This window comes from Salvelinus namaycush, chromosome 26 (genome assembly GCF_016432855.1).
Source record: "Salvelinus namaycush isolate Seneca chromosome 26, SaNama_1.0, whole genome shotgun sequence".
NCBI classification, from domain to species: Eukaryota; Metazoa; Chordata; class Actinopteri; order Salmoniformes; family Salmonidae; genus Salvelinus; species Salvelinus namaycush.
In genome coordinates, this window is record NC_052332.1 from 19,639,862 (window position 1) to 19,661,613 (window position 21,752).

At 42.1% G+C, this 21,752-nt stretch overlaps 1 protein-coding gene across 1 annotated transcript; it reads left to right on the forward strand.

Annotated features, from left to right (window-relative positions):
- The first annotated feature begins 9,470 nt into the window (after positions 1–9,470).
- On the forward strand, positions 9,471–21,752 carry LOC120020986 (phosphatidylinositol 4-phosphate 5-kinase type-1 beta-like). Its single transcript, XM_038964655.1, has 10 exons — positions 9,471–9,512; positions 9,601–9,731; positions 14,799–14,916; positions 15,402–15,554; positions 15,729–16,010; positions 19,878–20,068; positions 20,232–20,312; positions 20,418–20,466; positions 20,551–20,635; positions 20,751–21,752. Exons 1-10 carry the CDS (start codon positions 9,471–9,473, stop codon positions 20,885–20,887), a joined length of 1,269 nt encoding a protein of 422 aa, XP_038820583.1. The 3' UTR covers positions 20,888–21,752.

The window sequence follows — 21,752 nt, forward strand, 5'->3', positions numbered from 1 at the left end:
TTTCAATATAGTTTAATCAGATTATTGAAATTGTTTCGGGAGTTTTGCCGTGTTCCGTTCTCTGAGTTTGTTGACGATGGAGAGATTCGCGCCACTTGGCGAGTGTGCTTGCTAAATTGAGAGGGAAAAAGGCCGTTCTAAAACCAAACAACGATTGTTCTGGACAAAGGACCCCTTGTACAACATTCTGATGGAAGATCAGCAAAAGTAGGACCCATTTTATGATGTTATTTCATATATCTGTCGTACATGTGAACTAGTCGTTTGCGCCCAGAGTTTGGGCACTCTCTCGCTATACCTAAGCTGGATGTCGTGATGAAGTTATTTTTAGAATTCTAACACGGCGATTGCATTAAGAACTAGTGTATCTATCATTTCCTATACAACATGTATTTTTTAGTTATGTTTATGAATAGTTATTTGGTCAGAATATGTGTGTCAGAAAAAGTGTCAGAAAAATATCCGGACGTTGTGGGAAAAATATGCTACGTTAGTACAATGTATAACCACTGATTTCAGCTCTAAATATGCACATTTTCGAACAAAACATAAGTGTATGTATAACCTGATGTTATAGGACTGTCATCTGATGAAGCTTATCAAGGTTAGTCAAAAATTATATATCTTTTGCTGGTTTATTCGCTATCGCTAACGTGCCTATTGCTATCGCTAACGTGCCTTGATGAATGAATGCGGTAGTGTGGTAGGCTATTGTAGTAAGCTAATATAATGCTATATTGTGTTTTCGCTGTAAAACACTTACAAAATCGGAAATATTGGCTGGATTCACAAGATGTTTGTCTTTAATTTGCTGTACACCATTGATTTTTCAGAAATGTTTTATGATGAGTATTTAGGTATTTGACGTTGGTGTCTGTAATTACTCTGGCTGTTTCGGTCCTATTTGTGACGGTAGCTGTGATGGTAGCTGCAATGTAAAACTGATTTATACCTCAAATATGCACATTTTTCGAACAAAACATAGATTTATTGTATAACATGTTATAAGACTGTCATCTGATGAAGTTGGTTCTTGGTTAGTTAGGTTGGCTTTGTGCATGCTACCTGTGCTGTGAAAAATGTCTGTCCTTTTTTGTATTTGGTGGTGAGCTAACATAAATATATGTGGTGTTTTCGCTGTAAAACATTTTAAAAATCGGACATGTTGACTGGATTCACAAGATGTGTATCTTTCATTTGCTGTATTGGACTTGTTAATGTGTGAAAGTTAAATATTTCTCAAAAATGTCTTTTGAATTTCGCGCTCTGCCTTTTCAGTGGAATGTGGGAGGAGTTCCGCTAGCGGAACGCCAGAGCCAGACAGGTTAAAGATATGAGTGATACAGTATGGTCACATTTCATTTGCTCTGTTAAACCCTTTGGAATGAGCAGCAGTGAATCTATTTCGTTTCTAAGTGGAGATCTCTCAACAATCATTCTCAGGATATCACATTGGTAATAGTCAGTGACAAATAACTAAGCAGGGCTTGGTTAAAACCCTGGAAAACCCTGGAATGGAGACCAAAGTGTAGCTGTAAATAGATCACTTCTCCAGTAGGAGGTGCTGCCAAGCCTATAGTAAAAAAATTATAGTTGATGTAACGTTGTTTTAAAGGTACAAATTCAACATATTTAAACAAGGTTAGGTGATGTTGAAATTTGGTTACCATGATGACATAATGTTGGCATTGAAATTTCACCCTCAAAACAACAGTTGGTTACTTTTAACCAAATCCACTGTATTTTCCATGCAGATTCCACGTCACAATACGTAGACAAATTATGTTGAAACGTTGATTCAACCAGATTGTGCCCAGTGGGTTGTCACTTCCCCATAACCTGACAGAGTATGAACTTCACTTTGTAAAATAATGTAGGCTACCCATTATTGTTTATATGCATAATTATGGAATCTATGAATACGATTGGCCTGTGATAAAAGTATACACACTTCAGTAAACTAGTAACTGGAGTTGTTGACCTGCATATGAAATTATGTAGGAACAGGATATTATGCTTACACTATTTTGGCTCTGTGACTGTATTCAGGCATCAGATATAAACCAGATATTTATACGAACTTCTACTAGAATAGTCCCTATGGACAGACCGTAATAGGATTGCATTCAGGGATTTCTTTGTTCACATTTGGTTATTCCAGGTTAATCTGCTCTTCTACCACCTATCCCACAATTCAGTCAGTCCATTGTTTGCTTAGGTGATCTCTGGCCTTATTTGCGCAATTTTTTCTTTCCTTTCGCCCTCTCCACACCAAATGTAAACATCAACCTCTCTCCTCTCCTTTTTATTACATCCCCTATCTTATGAAACAGTATGTGTAGCGTGTGTGGGTGGGTGTGTGTGGACCATATTTGACTATGGCTGGTCAACAAATCCTCAGCTCAGATTTCACAGTTCCCCAGTATGATAGCATCACACATCAACCCTTTTTGATGTTAAGGTTAAGTGAATGGTATTCAATCTAAAGTCTGACCAAGCACAACTTTTATTTGCATCATTGTTTTTGATGGGGAGAGCCTTTCACGACTGGTAATCTCTTAACACTCTTCAATTATTCTAAGTAGAATAGCAGTGACTGCACAGAAGTTCCATGTTTTTACTCACGTTGTGCTGTACGTAATATTATGTAATCCATTGATTGGGTCATCAGTGATTGACATTAAAGGTTTCCCTTAGTGGCATCAGTTCAGTTCAGCTAAACCTAGGGTATGGCAAAGTGTGGCATTTCTACACAATTTAAAAACTCTAAAATGCTATTTGGAGAACAGCAAAAACAAACAAAAATGACTCTAGCCATTAATTATCATCGCAATGTTAGGGTTACAGGTGAACGGCATATACAATGTCAACCACTACTCAACCTCATCATACATGTACTCATTTACTTGTGGAACTGTGCATACAGGGCAACGTGATAATTTAGGCTAATAATATAACCAGCAGTTATGAACAATGCAAACCTGTACGTGTAGTGACAGTAGGCCTAATCAGAGACATTTCTTCTCCTTTCTTTGCACTGGAAAAATGTAGCCTTTTATAAACACATGTCATGCAATTCTACTACACCTTATATGACTGGAGACATAAGCAACATATTTTTTAATATGACACATTAGTAGCCTATTCTGCTGACACTGACAAACAAACAATGAAACCATCTAATCTAGACCTACGAAAAGGGGAAACACAAATTCTACAATATGATGCACATCTAGCCTGGAAAAGGATATTGTTATCCCCAAAAATGTTTCCAGTGGAACTGATCCAGTGATAAAGACAGTGAATATGCACAATAAGATATGCTACTGTTCGCTCAATTGGGAGTTGAGAATGTTGATAACTAGAGACAGATGAGTATATTCTTGTCTTCTCTTTTCAGCAATAGTAATTTGCTTTCTAAACTATGTTTTTCCTACGATTTGTATTTTTGAAATATTGCGAAAGGCCTAGGCCAATTTAACTGCTTTTCACTGACTGCAGCAATTCAACAATCAGCTATGATGGCGCCGGAAAAATGGCAGCCGTTTTACGGGCGCTTAACCAATTGTGCCATTATGTGTTTCTGCCAACGTATTTTACGGCAAAAAAGAGCTTCTGGATATCAGGACAGCGATCACTCACCTCGGATTAGACAAAGATTTTTTCTCCAATAAGCAGGATGCACAGGATGTTCTTCAGACACCCGACAAGGCCAATATCCCCGTCATTGGCAGGAGAAAGAGACACAGGTATAGAGGATACAGGGCGGGGTACCTTGTAAGGATCCGCCGACAGCGAGTGGGAAATCTGCCTTTACCATCAATATTACTTGCCAACGTACAATCATTGGACAATAAATTAGACGAGGTACAATCACGAATATCCTACCAACGGGACACCAAAAACTGTAATATCTTATGTTTCACCGAATCATGACTGAATGACGACATGGATAACATTCAGCTGACGGGAGATACGCTGCACCGGCTAGATAGAACAGCACACTCCGGTAAGACTAGGGGGGGTGGTCTGTGTATATTTGTAAACAATAGCTGGTGCACAAAATATAAGGAAGTCTCTAGATTTTGCTCCCCTGAAGTAGACTATCTCATGATAAGCTGTAGACCACACTATTTGCCAAGAGAGTTTTCATCTATATTTTTGTGGCTGTTTATTTACCACCACAGAAGGATGCTGGCACTAAGACCGCTGGCACTAAGACCGCACTCTGTCAGCTGTATAAGGAAATAAGCAAACAGGAAAACTCCCATCCAGAGGCGGCACTTCTAGTGGCCGGGGACTTTAATGCAGGAAAACTGAAATCAGTCTTACCTAATTTCTATCAGCATGTTAAATGTGCAACTAGAGGGGACAAAAACTCTAGATCACCTGTACTCCACACACAGAGACGCGTACAAAGCTCTCCCTCGCCCCCCATTTAGCAAATCTGACCATAATTCCATCCTCCTGATTCCTGCTTACAAGCAAAAACTAAAGCAGGAAGCACTAGTGACTTGGTCAATAAAGAAGTGGTCAGATGATGCAGATGCTAAACTACAGGACTGTTTTGCTAGCACAGACTGGAATATGTTCCCGGGATTCCTCCAATGGCATTGAGGAGTACACCACATCAGTCACTGGCTTCATCAATAAGTGCATCGATGATGTCGTCCCCACAGTGACAGTACGTACATACCCCGACCAGAAACCATGGATTACATGCAACATCTGCACTGAGATAAAGGGTAGAGCTGCCAGCTTCAAGGAGCGGGACTCTAACCCAGACGCTTATAATAAATCCCGCTACGCCCTCAGACGAACCATCAAACAGGCAAAGCGCCAATACAGGACTAAGATTGAATCATACTATACCGGCGCCGACGCTCATCGGATGTGGCAGGGCCAGACTGCAAAGGAAAGCACAGCCGCGAGCTGCCCAGTGACACGAGCCTACCAGACAAGCTAGATCACTTCTATGCTCACTTCGAGGCAAGCAACACTGAGGCATGCATGAGAGCATCAGCTGTTCTGGACGATTGTGTGATTACACTCTCCGTAGCCGACGTCAGTAAGACCTTTAAACAGGTCAACATTCACAAGGCCGCTGGGCCAGACGGATTACCAGGACGGGTGTTCCGGGCATGTGCTGACCAACTGGCAGGTGTCTTCACTGACATTTACAACATGTCCCTGATTGAGTCTGTAATACCAACATGTTTCAAGCAGACCCCCATAGTCCCTGTCCCCAAGAACACTAAGGTAACCTGCCTAAATGACTACCAACCCGTAGCACCTACGTCTGTAGCCATGAAATGCTTTGAAAGGCTGGACATGGCTCACATTAACACCATTATCCCAGAAACCCTAGACCCATTCCAATTTGCATACCGCACCAACAGATCCACAGATGATGCAATCTCTATTGCACTCCACACTGCCCTTTCCCACCTGGACAAAAGGAACACCTTTGTGAGAATGCTATTCATTGACTACAGCTCAGCGTTCAACACCATAGTGCCCTCAAAGCTCATCACTAAGCTAAGGACCCTGGGACTAAACACCTCCCTCTGCAACTGGATCCTGGACTTCCTGACGGGCCGCCCCCAGGTGGTAAGGGTAGGTAACAACACATCTGCCTTGCTGATCCTCAACACTGGAGCCCCTCAGAGGTGTGTGCTCAGTCCCCTCCTGTACTACCTGTTCACCCACAACTGCATGGCCAGGCACAACTCCAACACCATCTTTAAGTTTGCAGACGACACAACAGTGGTAGGCCTGATCACTGACAACAACGAGACGGCCTATAGGGAGGAGGTCAGAGATCTGGCCGGGTGGTGCCAGAATAACAACCTATCCCTCAACGTAATCAAGACAAAGGAGATGATTGTGGACTACAGGAAAAGGAGGACCGAGCACGCCCCCATTCTCATTGATGGGGCTGTAGTGGAGCAGGTTGAGAGCTTCAAGTTCCTTGGTGTCCACATCACCAACAGACTAGAATGGTCCAAACACACCAAGACAGTCGTGAAGAGAGCTCGACAAAGCCTATTCCCCCTCAGGAAACTAATAAGATTTGTCATGGGTCCTCAGATCCTCAAAAGGTTCTACAGTTGCACCATCGAGAGCATCCTAACTGGTTGCTTCACTGCCTGGTACAGCAACTGCTCAGCCTCCGATGCACTACAGAGGGTAGCGCGTATGGCCCAATACATCACTGGGGCTAAGTTGCCTGACATCCAGGACGTCTATACCAGGTGGTGTCAGAGGAAGGCCCTAAAAATTGTCAAAGACTCCAGCCACTCTGCTACCGCATGGCAAGCGGTACCGGAGCGCCAAGTCTAGGACCAAAAGACTTCTCAACAGCTTTTACCCCAAAGCCATAAGACTCCTGAACCGCTAATCAAATGGCTACCCAGAATATGCCTTGTGTCTTCCCCCCCCCCCAACAGGTCTACCTATTCGGCGCACGTGACAAATAAACTTTGATTTGATTTGGTAGGCTATTTGCTGCGCACTACCTAATTTGTGCACTTAAAACAATTCACAGCTCATTCTTTAAAAGAAAGGAATGATCCTCTGTGGCCAAATCATGCTCTTTGGTTTAGTATTTTGAATGATTGTATTTATTTCTGTATAGGCACAAGTAATTATAGCTAATTTGGGTAATTTCATTCAATTACCTTTATGGGAAGCTTATCTTTCCCTAGCCTATTGGACGCGCCACCTATGCCAACATCAATGTAAAAGAAACCGCTGCATAAAACAGCTGGCCCTGAGGCTTACAAGGCCGAGTTCAAATGCAGACATCAAATTCAAAGCAATTGTCTGGCACTGTCTCTGCTTAAAATGAAAGGCACGCAGGCTGGTAGCTTCTCTCCAAGCGATGCTCCGCATGGTCCTAAAGCCAGCCATTCGAAATGCTAAACAGCTGTTGCATTTTAATCGGGATTGGAATGATTTTACTCTACGTTTTTGATGTCTACTTTAAAAAAAATTTAAGGAACGAACTCAGTCTGGCTTTCAACTTGCTCTTGAAAGTTGTTGCACAAATATTTGAGGGGGGGGGGGGGGGGGGGGGGATGCTGAGGAGTATGTCAGTCTCTAATAAAGCCCTTTTGTGGGAAAAACTAATTCTGGTTGGCTGGGTCTGGCTCCCAATGCCCTCCCAGGCCTACCCATGGCTGCAACCCTGCCCAGTCATGTGAAACCCATAGATTAGGGCCTAATGAATATTTTAATTTACTGATTTCCTTTTAAGAACTGTAACTCAGTAAAATCTTTTAAATTGTTGCATGTTGCATTTATATATTTGTTCAGTATGTAACTTGTCAGAAATTTCCAGATCAGCTAACATTTTTTTAGCCCATAGATTTTGTAATAATGAGTCACTGAAATATCACATGAATACACATTAGACATTGCAAAATGTATAGAATTGCAAGACCATTTTCTCTCCGCCAACAAGAGGGGTGTGAACAGTTTGTGTCATGAACAGTGCTTGTGCCCATAGAAATACACATTCGTTTCCCACCCACGTTAACCAGTATGAACTGACACCCCCACAATGAAAGGCTACCACACAAAATGTACAGTACAAGAGTCTAGTACAGTACCAAAAAAGTCAGGGAATGTGAGCTATGGTAAACCTAAACATCAAATTGAACACTTGCACATTCTTTGGCAATTTGAAGCAGGATACATAATCTATTTGATGCATCATTGATGGTGCCTTCAGACACTTTAACTCTGTGACGACTTAGATGCTCATATAAGTTGCTTGAGAATGTGAGTGGTTGGTATGAGGCTAGCAGATGAGTTGAATTTACATTGAGTCTGTTGATTAAGTAGCACAAGTAAATACTTTTTTTGTCATTGTTTTTCGAAATTCGATGTGAGAATGTGTCGAATAATTGCTTTGCTTTCCAAGATTTTGAGAGGTGTGTTATTGTGGTCATCATATTGGCAGAGACTCTAAATCATGAATTAATGAATGAATCATGAATAAGCCCTTATAACAATGGGTCTCGTGTCCACTTCACCCAGCAGCTTTACCTCAGTGCTACTTGTTGATTTGTTTTGTTTCTTTGGGAGATGTAGCCTAATTGAAAGAGGTTTGAATTTCAGACTTCCTCTTGGAATGTCCCTGGGGGAGATTTAGCCTGAACAGGTTTCTCAATCCTCCCTTTATTGGGACCAAGAGTTGTGCCGGGGGTTTCAATCAGCAGAGGAGAGGTTTTTTTTGACCAAAGGGTTCTTACAGCACAGTCCCGGCCAGAGAGGTATGTATGTCTCTCTCTCTCATTCTAGACTACAAGATGCCCTAGGTATGGGCTCTGGCAGAAATGATCGGACAGACGCAGACAACATTACTACGCGGCTGGGAATGGAAGATTGTTGATGTTGGTCCCCTGCGTGCTCTCTTCACTTAAATTGTCATAGTTGCTACAGTATAATGTATTTTCAGCAAGCTGATTGCGAAAACGTCTCCGTTTTGTAGATGGGGAACTTGATATGGGCAATGGGATACAGATGTTTTGTGTGTTCACTATAATGATATACAGTGCTGAGAATTTTTGGACTTGACCCTCTCTTTCCATCTCCTCTAGGAAGTGTGAAACTGGGATTGGCAGTAATTGCTAAATATTTGCTTTATAAGGTCAAATCAGCCCTCATATCACATTATATATTGTGTCGTGGAATAGGAACTCACCTGTTCCCTGTTTATGCTGAACAAAAGAACCAGAAGGATGGCCTTTTAGGGAGTTGTTCTTCGCCACTGTGGCTCTGCCTCTGCGTTGCTTACTCTTTGGGGGTTTAGGCTGGATATACCTAAAGCACTCTAATAATTGCTGATGTAAATAGGGCTTTATGAAATAAATGTGACTAATTGGTTAATAATGAAATACCACAACCATGATTTAGATTATAATACATCTATTATGTCATGTTAAACAGGGTGAAAGGGTATATACTTAATCTTGTCTTAGATTAATCTATATTCTTTCCGTCCAAAAGATGGAAACAACAACCACTGAGAATGGAGGTGGAGGAACCAGTGGGTCAAAAGATTACAAAAAAGTATGGAGTCTTTGGGCCCCGGTAATTGATTTCTAATTTATGGCACACATCTACAAATCCTGTATAATGTCCTTCTGAGTGTGAACAAGGTCCCATTGGTGAACTGAGCTTCAAGAAGGATTACTGCCATTCCTCTTAATATTGGGCAATGCTTTGCCCTCCCTGGACTGGAGATGGTGTTGTGGTTGAGCGTTACATAATGGTGCTCAGTCTGTCTGTTTGTGTTTGCTGATGGAGGGGCCGGAGCGGCGGATAACGTGATTAGGTAGATCAGCCACTGTGTTTAGCCACACGAGAGGCATGCCGACTGCCCTTTAGATTCTCTGCCTTTCCATCAGTTCAGAACAGAAATGCCAAAATCAGTTACAAAGCTACAGATTGTCCTGGTATCCATGAACGTGCTGACTGACGTGCATCAGATGTACCTTTCAGATGTACAAAAATAGTCATGTTTGATCTGAAATCCTACACATTATAATCAGTGTTGTATTGATTGAGAATATTATGTTTGTGTGGTCCCAGCCAACTGCTGCTGCACTGAAAGGAGCCATCCAGCAGGGCATTCGGTATGCTGTGGGGAACCTGAAATCCAAGCCTGACAGAGATGTGCTCATGCAGGATTTCTACATGGTGGAGAGTGTCTTTCTACCCAGGTACAGTACACAGCACTGGCATCACTCCGCAGGCTTATACACATCACTAGTTAGTGACATGAATACAGTACAAACCCTGTTAAAGAAGCAAATCTGACAGATTTTCCCATTGACACAGAAGTCCCTTTCACTACAAAAGTCCTACTCCAGTCTCCTTCTCACCTCATTTAACACCTGCTCATTTCCACGTTTTCATACATTCATAGAATTTTTGGGAATGACGTAGAGTAAAGCATATGTGAAACTTCGCTAACAATATAGAGTGGGAAAGTGGTGGTGCGTTTGGACAATTAATAAACACTGCGGTGAATAAAACCTAATAAAAAAAATCTGTCTTTTCCAGGACTGGACTCTACACAGACCGGTACTACATAGCCAATCAGAGCTACAGTAGGCCTATATGCAAATGAGCTATCTGCCACACCGGCCTGCCATCACTCACTTTGAACTGGACTGTGTGTTTACAGGCAGTAGCAACAGCATGACTTTAGATCATTAGAACGCATTCGGCAAAAGCCACAAAATACACCTGAATGAATTTCTGCAAATAAATTAAATACCACGGGTGTCCTCTTACATTTGCAGACTTTACAGTCCTATTGATCAAACAACCATGAAAATGTAAGCTCTCTCTCCCACAGATAGCACTGTGTCTTTTTTTGAACATAATGTTTCCTCCATCGTTTCTTATGACTGAAAAAGCTTCTGGACATCAGAACAGCAATCACACACCTCGATCTGGACGAAGACATCTACTTCAATGAGTCTACGCCACAGGACATCCTGCTCATCTCGAACCAGGCCCTAATCCCCGGAAGAGGAAAAAACATAGCTATAGAGGTCGCAGTGCGGGTACATTGATGAGACTACAGCGACGAGTGAATAAACCGCTCCTACCCTCTGTTCTGAGATACTCTTAATGATTGGCTATGAAAAGCCAACTGACATTTACTCCTGAGGTGCTGACCTGTTGCACCCTCGACAACCACTGTGATTATTATTATTTGACCCTGCTGGTCATCTATGAACATTTTAACATCTTGGCCATGTTCTGTTATAATCTCCACCCGGCACAGCCAGAAGAGGACTGGCCACCCCTCATAGCCTGGTTCCTCTCTAGGTTTCTTCCTAGGTTCTGGCCTTTCTAGTGAGTTTTTCCAAGCCACCGTGCTTTTACACCTGCATTGCTTGCTGTTTGGGGTTTTAGGCTGGGTTTCTGTACAGCACTTTGTGACATCAGCTGATGTAAGAAATACATTTGATTGATTGTTCTATTGGTGAATGTGCAATCGCTGGAGAACAAACTGGACGAGCTCAGTTTGAGACTATCCTATCAACGGGACATTAAGAACTGTAATACACTATGCTTTTCGGGGTCATGGCTGAACAAGGACATGGATAATATACAGTTAGCTTGGTTTTCCATGCATCGGCAGAACAGCAGAATCCGGTAAAATCCGTGGGGGTGGGGTGTCTCTTTGTCAACAAAGACTGGTGCGCATTCTAAAGATTCTGCTCGCCTGAGTTAGAATACCTCATGATAAGCTGTAGACCATACTATTTACCAAGAGAGTTTTCATCTATATTTTTCGTAGCTGTTTATTTACCACCACAAACCGATGCTGGCACTAAGACCGCACTCAACAAGCTTCATAGGGCCATAAGCAAACAAAAAAATGCTAATCCAGAGGCGGCACTCCTAGTGGCTGGTGATTTTAATGCAGGAAAATTGGAATCCATTTTACACAAGTAATTTTTCCAACAATTGTTTACAGACAGATTATTTCACTTATAATTCACTGTATCACAATTGCAGTGGGTCAGAAGTTTACATACACTAAGTTGACTGTGCCTTTAAACAGCTTGGAAAATTCCAGAAAATTATGTCATGGCTTTAGAAGCTTCTGATAGGCTCATTGACATTATTTTAGTCAATTGGAGGTGTACCTGTGGATTGGTTTACATACACCTTAGCCAAATACATTTAAACTCCGTTTTTCACAATTCCTGACATTTCATCCAAGTAAAAGTTCCCTGTTTTAGGTCAGTTAGGATCACCACTTTATTTTAAGAATGTGAAATGTCAGAATAATAGTAGAAAGTGATTTATTTCAGCGTTTATTTCTTTCATCACATTCCCAGTGGGTCAGAAGTTTATATACACTAAATTAGTATTTGGTAGCATTGCCTTTAAATTGTTTAACTTGGTTCAAATGTTTCGGGTAGCCTTCCACAAGCTTCCCACAATAAGTTGGGTGAATTTTGGCCCATTCCTCCAGACAGTCAGGTTTGCAAGCCTCCTTGCTCGCACACGCTTTTTCAGTTCTGCCCACAAATTGTCTATGGGATTGAGGTCAGGGCTTTGTGATGGCCACTCCAATACCTTGACTTTGTTGTCCTTAAGCCTTTGGAAGTATGCTTGGGGTCATTGTCTTTTTTATGGCAGTTTTGGAGCAGTGGATTCTTCCTTGCTGAGCGGCCTTTCAGGTTATGTCGATATAGGACTCATTTTACTGTGGATATAGATACTTTGTACCTGTTTCCTCCAGCATCTTCACAAGGTACTTTGCTGTTGTTCTGGGATTGATTTGCACTTTTCGCACCAAAGTATGTTCATCTCTAGGAGACAGAACGCGTCTCCTTCCTGAGAGATATGACGGCTGCGTGGTCCCATGGTGTTTATACTTGCGTATTATTGTTTGTACAGATGAACGTGGTACCTTCAGGCGTTTGGAAATTGCTCCCAAGAATGAACCAGACTTGTGGAGGTCTACAATTTTTTTCTGAGGTCTTGGCTAATTTCTTTTGATTTTCCCATGATGTCAAGCAAAGAGGCAATGAGTTTAAAGGTAGGCCTTGAAATACATCCACAGGTACACCTCCAATTGACTCAAATGATGTCAATTAGCCTATCAGAAGCTTCTAAAGCCGTGATATAATTTTCTGGAATTTTCCAAGCTGTTTAAAGGCACAGTCAACTTAATGTATGTAAACTTCTGACCCACTGGAATTGTGATACAGTGAATTATAAGTGAAATAATCTGTCTGTAAAGAATTGTTGGAAAAATTACTTGCGTCATTCACAAAGTAGATGTCCTAACCGACTTGCCAAAACTATAGTTTGTTAACAAGAGATTTGTGGAGTGGTTGAAAAACGAGTTTTAATGACTCCAACCTAGGTGTATTTACATACATATACTTCCACTTCAACTGTATATATATAATGTACTGTAATAGAGGTCCTGTATATATATAATGTACTGGGGGGTCCCCACTACCCTCTGTAGCGCCTCACGATCGGATGCCAAGCAATTGCCATACCAGTCGGTGACGCAACCGGTTAGGATGCTCTCGATGGTTGCAGCTGTATAACTTTTTGAGGATCGGGGACCCATGACAATTCTTTTAAGTCTCCTGAGGGGAAAAGGCATTGTTGTGCCCTCTTCACAACTGTCTTGGTTTGTTTGGACCATGATAGTTTGTTGGTGATGTGGACATGAAGGAACTTGAAACTCTCAACCCGCTCCCCACAGCCCCGTTGATGTGAATGGGGGCATGTTCGGCCCTCCTTTTCCTGTAGTCCACGATCAGCTCCTTTGTCTTGCTCACGTAGAGGGAGAGGTTGTTGTCCTGGCCCCACACTGCCAGGTTTCTGACCACCTCCCTATAGGCTGTCTTAAGAACAAGAGGGGACTAAGCACGCACCCCTGAGGGGGCCCTCGTGTTGAGGATCAGCGTGGCAATGGGTTGTTGCCTACCCTTACCACCTGGGGCGGCCCGTCAGGAAGTCCAGGATCCAGTTGTTTAGTCCCAGGGTCCTTAGTAATGAGCTTTGTGGGCACTATGGTGTTGAACGCTGAGCTGTAGTCAATGAACAGCATTCTCACATAGGTGTTCCTTTTGTCCAGGTGGGAAAGGGCAGTGTGAAGTGAGATTGAGATTGCGTCATCTGTGGATCTGTTGCAAATTGGAGTGGGTCTAGGGTTTCCGTGATCATGGTGTTGATGTGAGCCATGACCAGCTTTCAAAGCACTTCATGGCTACCGACGTGAGTGCTACTGAGCGGTAGTCCTTTAGGCATGTTACCTCCGCTTTTCTATGGTGGTCTGCTTGAAAACAATCAATCAACTGTATTTAAAAAGCCTTTTACATCAGCAGATGTCACAAAGTGCTATACAGAAACTCAGCCTAAAACTCCAAACAGCAAGCAATGCAGATGTAGAAGCATGTAGGTATTACAGACTCGGTCAGGGAGAGGTTGAAAATGTCATTGAAGACACTTGACCCAAACATGCGTGACCTTCGAAGCTTCACTGAAAGATGCACATCTGTTGTGACATCTGTTAGGCACTGCTTATCGCACAGCTGATGCTTCTTGTATACTTCAATAGTTTCCTTGTAGTGGTTCATCACTCAATCACAATATTCTCTGTTTGCTCTAACTCAGTGGTTCCCAAACTCTGGGGCCAACTTACTCTTGAAAGCTGTAATAGTAGAATACTTCAAAATGAGGTAGTGCATCAGCAGTTTTCCTCTTGTCATTGCTCCCTCAGAGAGCTATTTATGTAGCCTAGCGGTTAAGAGCGATGGGCCAGTAACCGAAAGGTGGAAAAATCTGCCGTTCTGCCCTTGAGCAAGGCAGTTACACTGTCCCGTGGACTTCGATAAAGTCAGCCCCCCCGCATCGCTCTGATTCAGAGGTGTTGGGTTAAATGCAGAATACACATTTAGGTTGAATGCACTCCGTTGTGCAACTTACTAGGTATCCCTTATAATGTTTTAGAAATTACCAGAACCAACTTACTAGCCCATGTCAGCTAATGTTTTTTTTTAATCTAGGTTTTTTAACCCATTTTGTTGTTCCCCAATGATGGAAGGGGGGCCCCCGAGTGTAAACGTTTGGGAACTGCTGCTCTAACTGATACATTTGTGTACTGGACCCTGTTCTATTGGGATGCAAATGCATGTGTTTTCAGTGGTAAATGAGTGTTTGTATATGGATGTATAGGGCTGCTGTTGTACACTGATAACACTGATCTGTTTGTGTGATAATGCTTGTGTTGTCAGTGAGAGGAGCAACATGACCCCAGCGCACCACTTCCCAGACTTCCGCCTCAAAACCTACGCCCCTCTCGCCTTCCGCTACTTTAGGGAGCTCTTTGGCATCAAAGCAGATGACTACCTGGTTAGTGTGGAAAGCCCTTTACAAAAAACACTCCTACACACCATGTGCTTCTCTGATAATACAGCATACAATGATGTAGTATTACACCCCATTAGAGTTGTCTGATCTATAAGTAAGAGCACAGTGTTCACACTGGGCACAGATGTCATTTCATTGTCTAGTTTGGATTTACATTTGAGTTGTCAACTAATGTGAATTCAATGTGAAATCAACAAAACATTTCACCATGTCATTGGATTTAGTTTAAAAGTTGGGTGAAAAAAATACAATTCCCTTACGTTGATGCCTTTTTTCAAATCCAATCAGTTTTCTACGTTAATTCAACGTCATCACATGTACATTTTTGGGTTGAAATTACTTCGAAACAATGTTGATTCAAACAGTTTTTGCCCATTGGGTTTGTTTTTTTTGTTATTGGAAAACTTCCTTGTTGCTGTCCTGTCTATATTAATGCATGCTATTGGCTCTTCCTGTATGAATTCCAGTACTCCATCTGTAATGAGCCTCTGATCGAGCTGTCCAACCCCGGGGCCAGCAGTTCCTGGTTCTACTTGACCAGCGACGATGAGTTCATCATTAAGACAGTGCAGCATAAAGAGGCTGAGTTCCTGCAGAAACTCCTTCCTGGTTACTACATGGTGAGCCCCTCCCTTAACACAAACACCATTCCTGGCATAATAAATAGGGCAACTCCTATCAGTTCTAGTGCATTCAGGATATTCTTAATCAAAGATTGTAAAGTTTGATTTAAATGTTGGCAACGTGTGAACTATTCTCAAATGTATCTCTTTTTCCATCTTGTTTTATTTCAGAATCTGAATCAGAACCCGAGGACACTGCTACCTAAGTTCTACGGCCTGTACTGCATCCAGAGTGCCGGGGTCAACATCCGCCTGGTGGTGATGAACAACGTGTTGCCCAGGGCCCTCCAGATGCACTACAAATACGACCTGAAGGGCTCCACCTACAAACGCCACGCCTCGTGCAGGGAACGCGCCTTCAAAGACCTGGACTTCCAGGAGATGCTTGAGGGCCTGCACTTTGATGGCGACACGTACAGTGCCTTAATGAAGACACTGCAGAGGGACTGCAGGGTGAGGCCACTCGCAGTAGATTCACTTACTTATTGATATTGCATATTCAAAACATGAAGGCTAGTCAAATGTGTGTTGTTAGAGGGACATTTTAGTTCCTTCAGTAGCATTTGGTTGGATATTTCTCATTGAACTTTGAACCCACATTGGCAATAATGTTACATAAGGATGACTGGCCTCTTCTACATCACCTTGAGCCCTTCTGAATGACTGCATTATTACTCAACAGAGGAACTGGACAGAGGCAGAATAACAATCACCCAACACAATGTGGTAGGTAGGCAGCAGCACAGTAAGGTAATTCAGGCATTGTTAAGGCCTTTGTTTAGAGGAGTTATAGTGTCACATCAGTGATGGTCAGAAGCAATGTTCCCTCTAAGCTGTGTACGAGATTGAACTTCACTCAATTTTCTACAGTTTTCCCCTTTAGTTAGCACTATCAACATTTCGCTCTACTGTGGGAATTGTGATTGAATCAATGCAATATTAGCCACGTACACAGACCGGTGCGCCATAACCAATCTTCTTCTATGGTATGATGGCATTCTCAACAATTAGATGTGCATACCGCCACCTACTGTGCGGGTGCATAATAAGGATCCCAAAAATGGAAATAATGTGGGTAAAAATAAATCAAATATCGTACAAACTATCAAAAAAGAAATTAACAAAATCAACCTGCTTTTCTGTAAAACACTAATACTAATCAGGTCCCTACACAGGTTCAGAAGACTCCTGTGAGGGCGGGACATTTCCTAGAGACATTAGTCCTTACAGTGCTTCTGCAGTGCTTCTGCACTCCAAAAACGTATCGGCTGCAGATAAAATGACAATTGTGCTGTACAATTAATAACTGTGGCTATAAATGCCACAAAATCCATATTCTTTACAATGAGTGTATCCAGATCACTCGATTTACTTAAAACACTAACAACTGGTTGCGATGCATCCACCTCCATATCTTCAACACGGTTGCCTCTTGACCTTTGACTCTCTTCACCGCCTCCACATAGGAGAACCGCTACACAGCTCTGATCCTTGACACCTCGAACCTCCTTCACCCTAACAGGGCACTCAAGAAAGTCCGGAATATGATCCCCACCACAGTTGCAACATTTTCCATTCACCGATTCTTCAATACCATACTTCTCCGGTCTGCAAACATTTCACACGTGCCCATATCCTTTACAATTCCCACACTGTAATGGTTTGGACACAAATGCTCTCACCGCATATCGTACATATCTCTCACCGCATATCGTACATATCTCTCACCGCATACCGTACATATCTCTCACCGCATACCGTATATATCTCTCACCGCATACCGTACATATCTCTCACCGCATATCGTACATATCTCTCACCGCATACCGTACATATCTCTCACCGCATATCGTACATCTCTCACCGCATACCGTACATATCTCTCACCGCATACCGTACATATCTCTCACCGCATATCGTACATATATCTCACCGCATACCGTACATATCTCTCACCGCATACCGTACATATCTCTCACCGCATACCGTACATATCTCTCACCGCATACCGTACATATCTCTCACCGCATATCGTACATATCTCTCACCGTATACCGTACATATCTCTCACCGCATACCGTACATATCTCTCACCGCATACCGTACATATCTCTCACCGCATACCGTACATATCTCTCACCGCATACCGTTCATATCTCTCACCGCATATCGTACATATCTCTCACCGCATACCGTACATAGCTTCACATGTTCAGGTAGTCTCCTCAAACAACAATAATAGGTTTATCTCCTTCCTTCCATTTACCATAGGGGTCAGGCGACGTGCACTGACCACTCCTGGGATTTTCTGACTAAGGTAGTCGTCTTCTATATCCAACGAGACTCCAGCTATAACTCCTTTGGCAGGCGCCCTGCTCCGAAGATCAATACAGGTTACTTCTGACGTGGGCAATTTTGCCAGATGCAGTGCACGCTTCTGTTCTTCGACACAATTAACCAAAACAAGTCACCTTGATTGAATCCACCTTTCCCACTGCTTACTTCACAGTCCTCGATATTACAAATGGATTTCCCAAATGAAATTCCTTGTCCAAAAAATGAAGTCCAATAAGAAATAAATTATTGGGCCAGTCTTCTACTACAACTTTTGCTCGTTTTGTTCCATTCTTTGATTTCACTATTTTCCATTCATTATCCCGCACTTTCAGATTCAAGCACAGTCTCCATTTCCCCACCTAACCACCTAGGGCCTTCCCACCATAACCAATCAGAGCTGCAGTAGGCCTATATGCAAATAGCCATTGCCATATATGGATCTGTACCATTCACTTTGAACTGGACTTTGTTTAGGCTACAGTATGAGCGGTTGCGAGTAGATTTGCTTGTTTTGGGAACAAAGTGAGAGCTGCATGTAGCCAGGTGTACAGATTTGTTCATATTCTTTGCTAGTTGGTGAGTTATTATCCCAGTTATAGCTCATTTCTCGTAAACAATAGGGGAGTGGTTGCTTCCAATGAGCACAACATGTGTGCATTTCTAGCCATCTTTGAAAAGCCAGTCAGGTAAAGAGTTTTTTTTATGTCTTAAAGGGAAGTGTTGTATTTTAAGACGGTCTTGAATAAGCTAAGTAGCCAATAGACAGAGCATAGCATAATTTGTCTGATTCTCTGTAATAATGGCATGGGAATAATAATACATTTTATTTTGTAAAGTGGTTTCTTGCATCACACAACATTTTCAGAAGTACAGTCTGCTGTCATTCTGATCTAAGAATATTACTCCTGCTTATTATGAAGAAAAAATACATCTGTTTAACTTTGTAAACTAAAGGTGTGTTTAGAATTATTTTTGTTGTATTAATGCTATTTAATCTCTCCTCAGACTAATATTATTCTGTTTGTCCTGTGGGTACCTTTGCCACTGTTCCACCCCTTGTGTATTGCGCTGTCATGGTGTATTTGTTGGATTGGACCATGATGTTTGATGTTCAGTGCCTTGTTAGTTCATGTAATTGTTGTTGATACTTTAGTGGCTGAATGCTACAAAGTCCTCAAATGTAACTGGGTAAGATTGAAATTCCGTTTATGCTTTACAAAACAATCATACCGCGAAATTATTTTTCTGCCCAGTTAGCGATTAGATTTGCTTTTAGCCAAATCCTTTTAGAGCAAGCCAAATAATTTCATGTTTTAAAAGTTATCCTAGATCAGGATTCATTGTTTGAATGGTAAGATGCCAATCATTTGAGGACAAGTGAAGGACAAGTGGATTAATTAACAGGTAAATGTCAAGTCCTCCATGTTTTTTTTCAAAAGTCTCATGGAATGTAGGCATTGAACACCACATGTTGGCTGCTACTGTTGGCTGAACGATAGAACAGGTATTTCCATGTTAAAATGTTATGGGATGCTTTTTTTCTCCATTGTTTTTGATGGTAGGCCAATCTGGTAGGCCTACATTATGATCAAATAACCACAGTAACCTACTTGGCAACTGTTGAAACTGTAACTTTAATAGTGGGTACAGCCTCAGAGTTCACAGTAAACACGTGCCGGAAGTTGCTCAGAATTTTCACAACGTTCAAGTTTGCGCTCAGCAGACCAGAAATGTGCTCAGTTGCTAAAAAAGTTGAGGGAACATTGGTCAGAAGGCTAGAGGTTTAAGTGTGTTTGGTTTGCGAATCCATCTTTGGTGGCTAGTTTGACAGGACTTTCAGCATGGGTAGTTGAAGGTCACGTGGAGTGGTCAGTTAAGAGGATTGTTGAGAATTTAAGTGGGAACAAAATGTGGTCATGTGAACTTTTATGTTCCTGTCATCTTAATGTGTGTGTGTGGATTGTGTGGTCATGTGACGGTCAGGTCCTGGAGAGCTTTAAGATCATGGACTACAGTCTCCTGCTGGGGGTGCATGTGCAGGACAAGAAGTGTCTGGACAGGGGGGCCAGGGTGGACAGTAAGCGCCTCAACGGCCAGAGGGTCCTCTACTCCACCGCCCTGGAGTCCATCGAAGGGGACGGCAAGGTTGCAGAGTTAGTGGCCGACGATGACACGTGAGAGAACATTCACCTTCATAAGGCCCTTTCACCAATGACATATCACTGACTTCACAATGAGTCATTGTAAACATTCGTACATTGTATTATTCACACCATAATTCAGTCATACACTGCATAGCAGCTGTGTGAGATGTAAATTCCTTTTTTTATCCATTAGAATGGGTGGAATTCCAGCTAAACACAAAGATGAGACGCTGCTGATCTTCTTAGGGATCATTGACATCCTCCAGTCCTACCGGTGAGAACTTTTTGTGGAACCACTGTCATCATTTCCATCAAGAAAAACGTATCAATGTTACACATAACATAAATTGTCTTTGTAACACCTGTGCTTCTTTTTAAGGTTCATCAAGAAGGTGGAGCACTCCTGGAAAGCCCTCGTACACGATGGGGTAGGCTACAGTGTGTGTGTGATTGTATTCATATTCCATTTTGCTCTCATAGCGGCCTGACACCTGTGTATCTTTGTGTTTCAGGATATAGTGTCAGTTCACAGGCCCGGTTTCTATGCAGACAGATTTTTGAAGTTCATGGGCGGCACTGTATTCAAAAAGATCCATTGTAAGGGACTTCTTTCACTTAAACACCCTCAATATGACCTTTATATATTTCCCCTTTCCTTTTCTTCGTAATTTCACTAATGCTCTCTGTTTCTCTCTCTCCCACTCTCTCTCAGCTCTAAGAGGAGCATCCTCCAAGAGGAAGAGGAGCGCCATCCATGCGATGAGGTCAGCCTCCCAGGAGGTACTGTCCCAACAAAAGGAGGAGAAGAAGGACGAGAGAAAGGCCCAAAGCATGGAGAGCCTGGGCTGACAATGTAGTCACCCTTTATTAAAAAAAGCGACACAACCCACAATCTATTGGGCCTGTACACACGCCATGCACTCTCTGCTTTATCCTTTGACGTTTTTTTGTATTTCTCTGTTTTGCTCAACAGTAATGAGTTCCTCCAAGCACCCTGACCTAGTCCTACTTCCGAAATGTTTAAATCAGGCTGTTTCCTCATCCTCCTCCACTCTTGATAAGATCAAGAAAGACCTTGAGGAGCACCTGGAGAATATGTAGTGTTGACTGCACATTAAATCTTTACACCTTCACCACTGAGCACAAACTGGTTGAGTCAACATTGTTTCAACGTCTTTTGTCAATTTATTGTGACATGGAATCTACATGGAAAATACATTGGATTTGAAAAAAAGTCAACTGTTGTTTTGAGGGTGAAATTTCAACCACCAGATTACGTATGTCATATTTGTAACCAATTTTCAACATAGACAAACTGTGTATAAAATATGTTGTATTTGTACATTTGAAACAACGTCAGATCTTCAATGTAATATCCACTGTCAGAAAAATTTAAAAAATAGGCTGGGCAGCACTTCCTACTGGAGAATTGATCTACAACTATTGATTTGGTCTCTAATCCAGGGTTTTAACCAAGCCCAGCCTAGCTTTGATATTTGTCACTGACTACTACCAATGTGTTATCGTGAGAACAATTATTGAGAGATCTCTTCTCTATATTCACTGTTTCTATCGAAGTCATTCCAAAGCGTAGGTTTAACAGAGCAAATCAAATGTAACTATACTATACGGTGCCTTCAGAAAATATTCATACCCCTTGACTTATTCCACATTTTGTTACAACCTGAATTCATAATGGATTAAATAGATTTGT

Coding starts and splice junctions, on each gene's coding strand:
- LOC120020986 (XM_038964655.1), top strand. CDS start 9,471: ATGAACGTGCTGACTGACGTGCATCAGATGTACCTTTCAGAT. Junction 20,069..20,231: donor TTAGTGGCCGACGATGACAC/GTGAGAGAACAT, acceptor TTTATCCATTAG/AATGGGTGGAATTCCAGCTA. Junction 20,467..20,550: donor AAGCCCTCGTACACGATGGG/GTAGGCTACAGT, acceptor TTTGTGTTTCAG/GATATAGTGTCAGTTCACAG.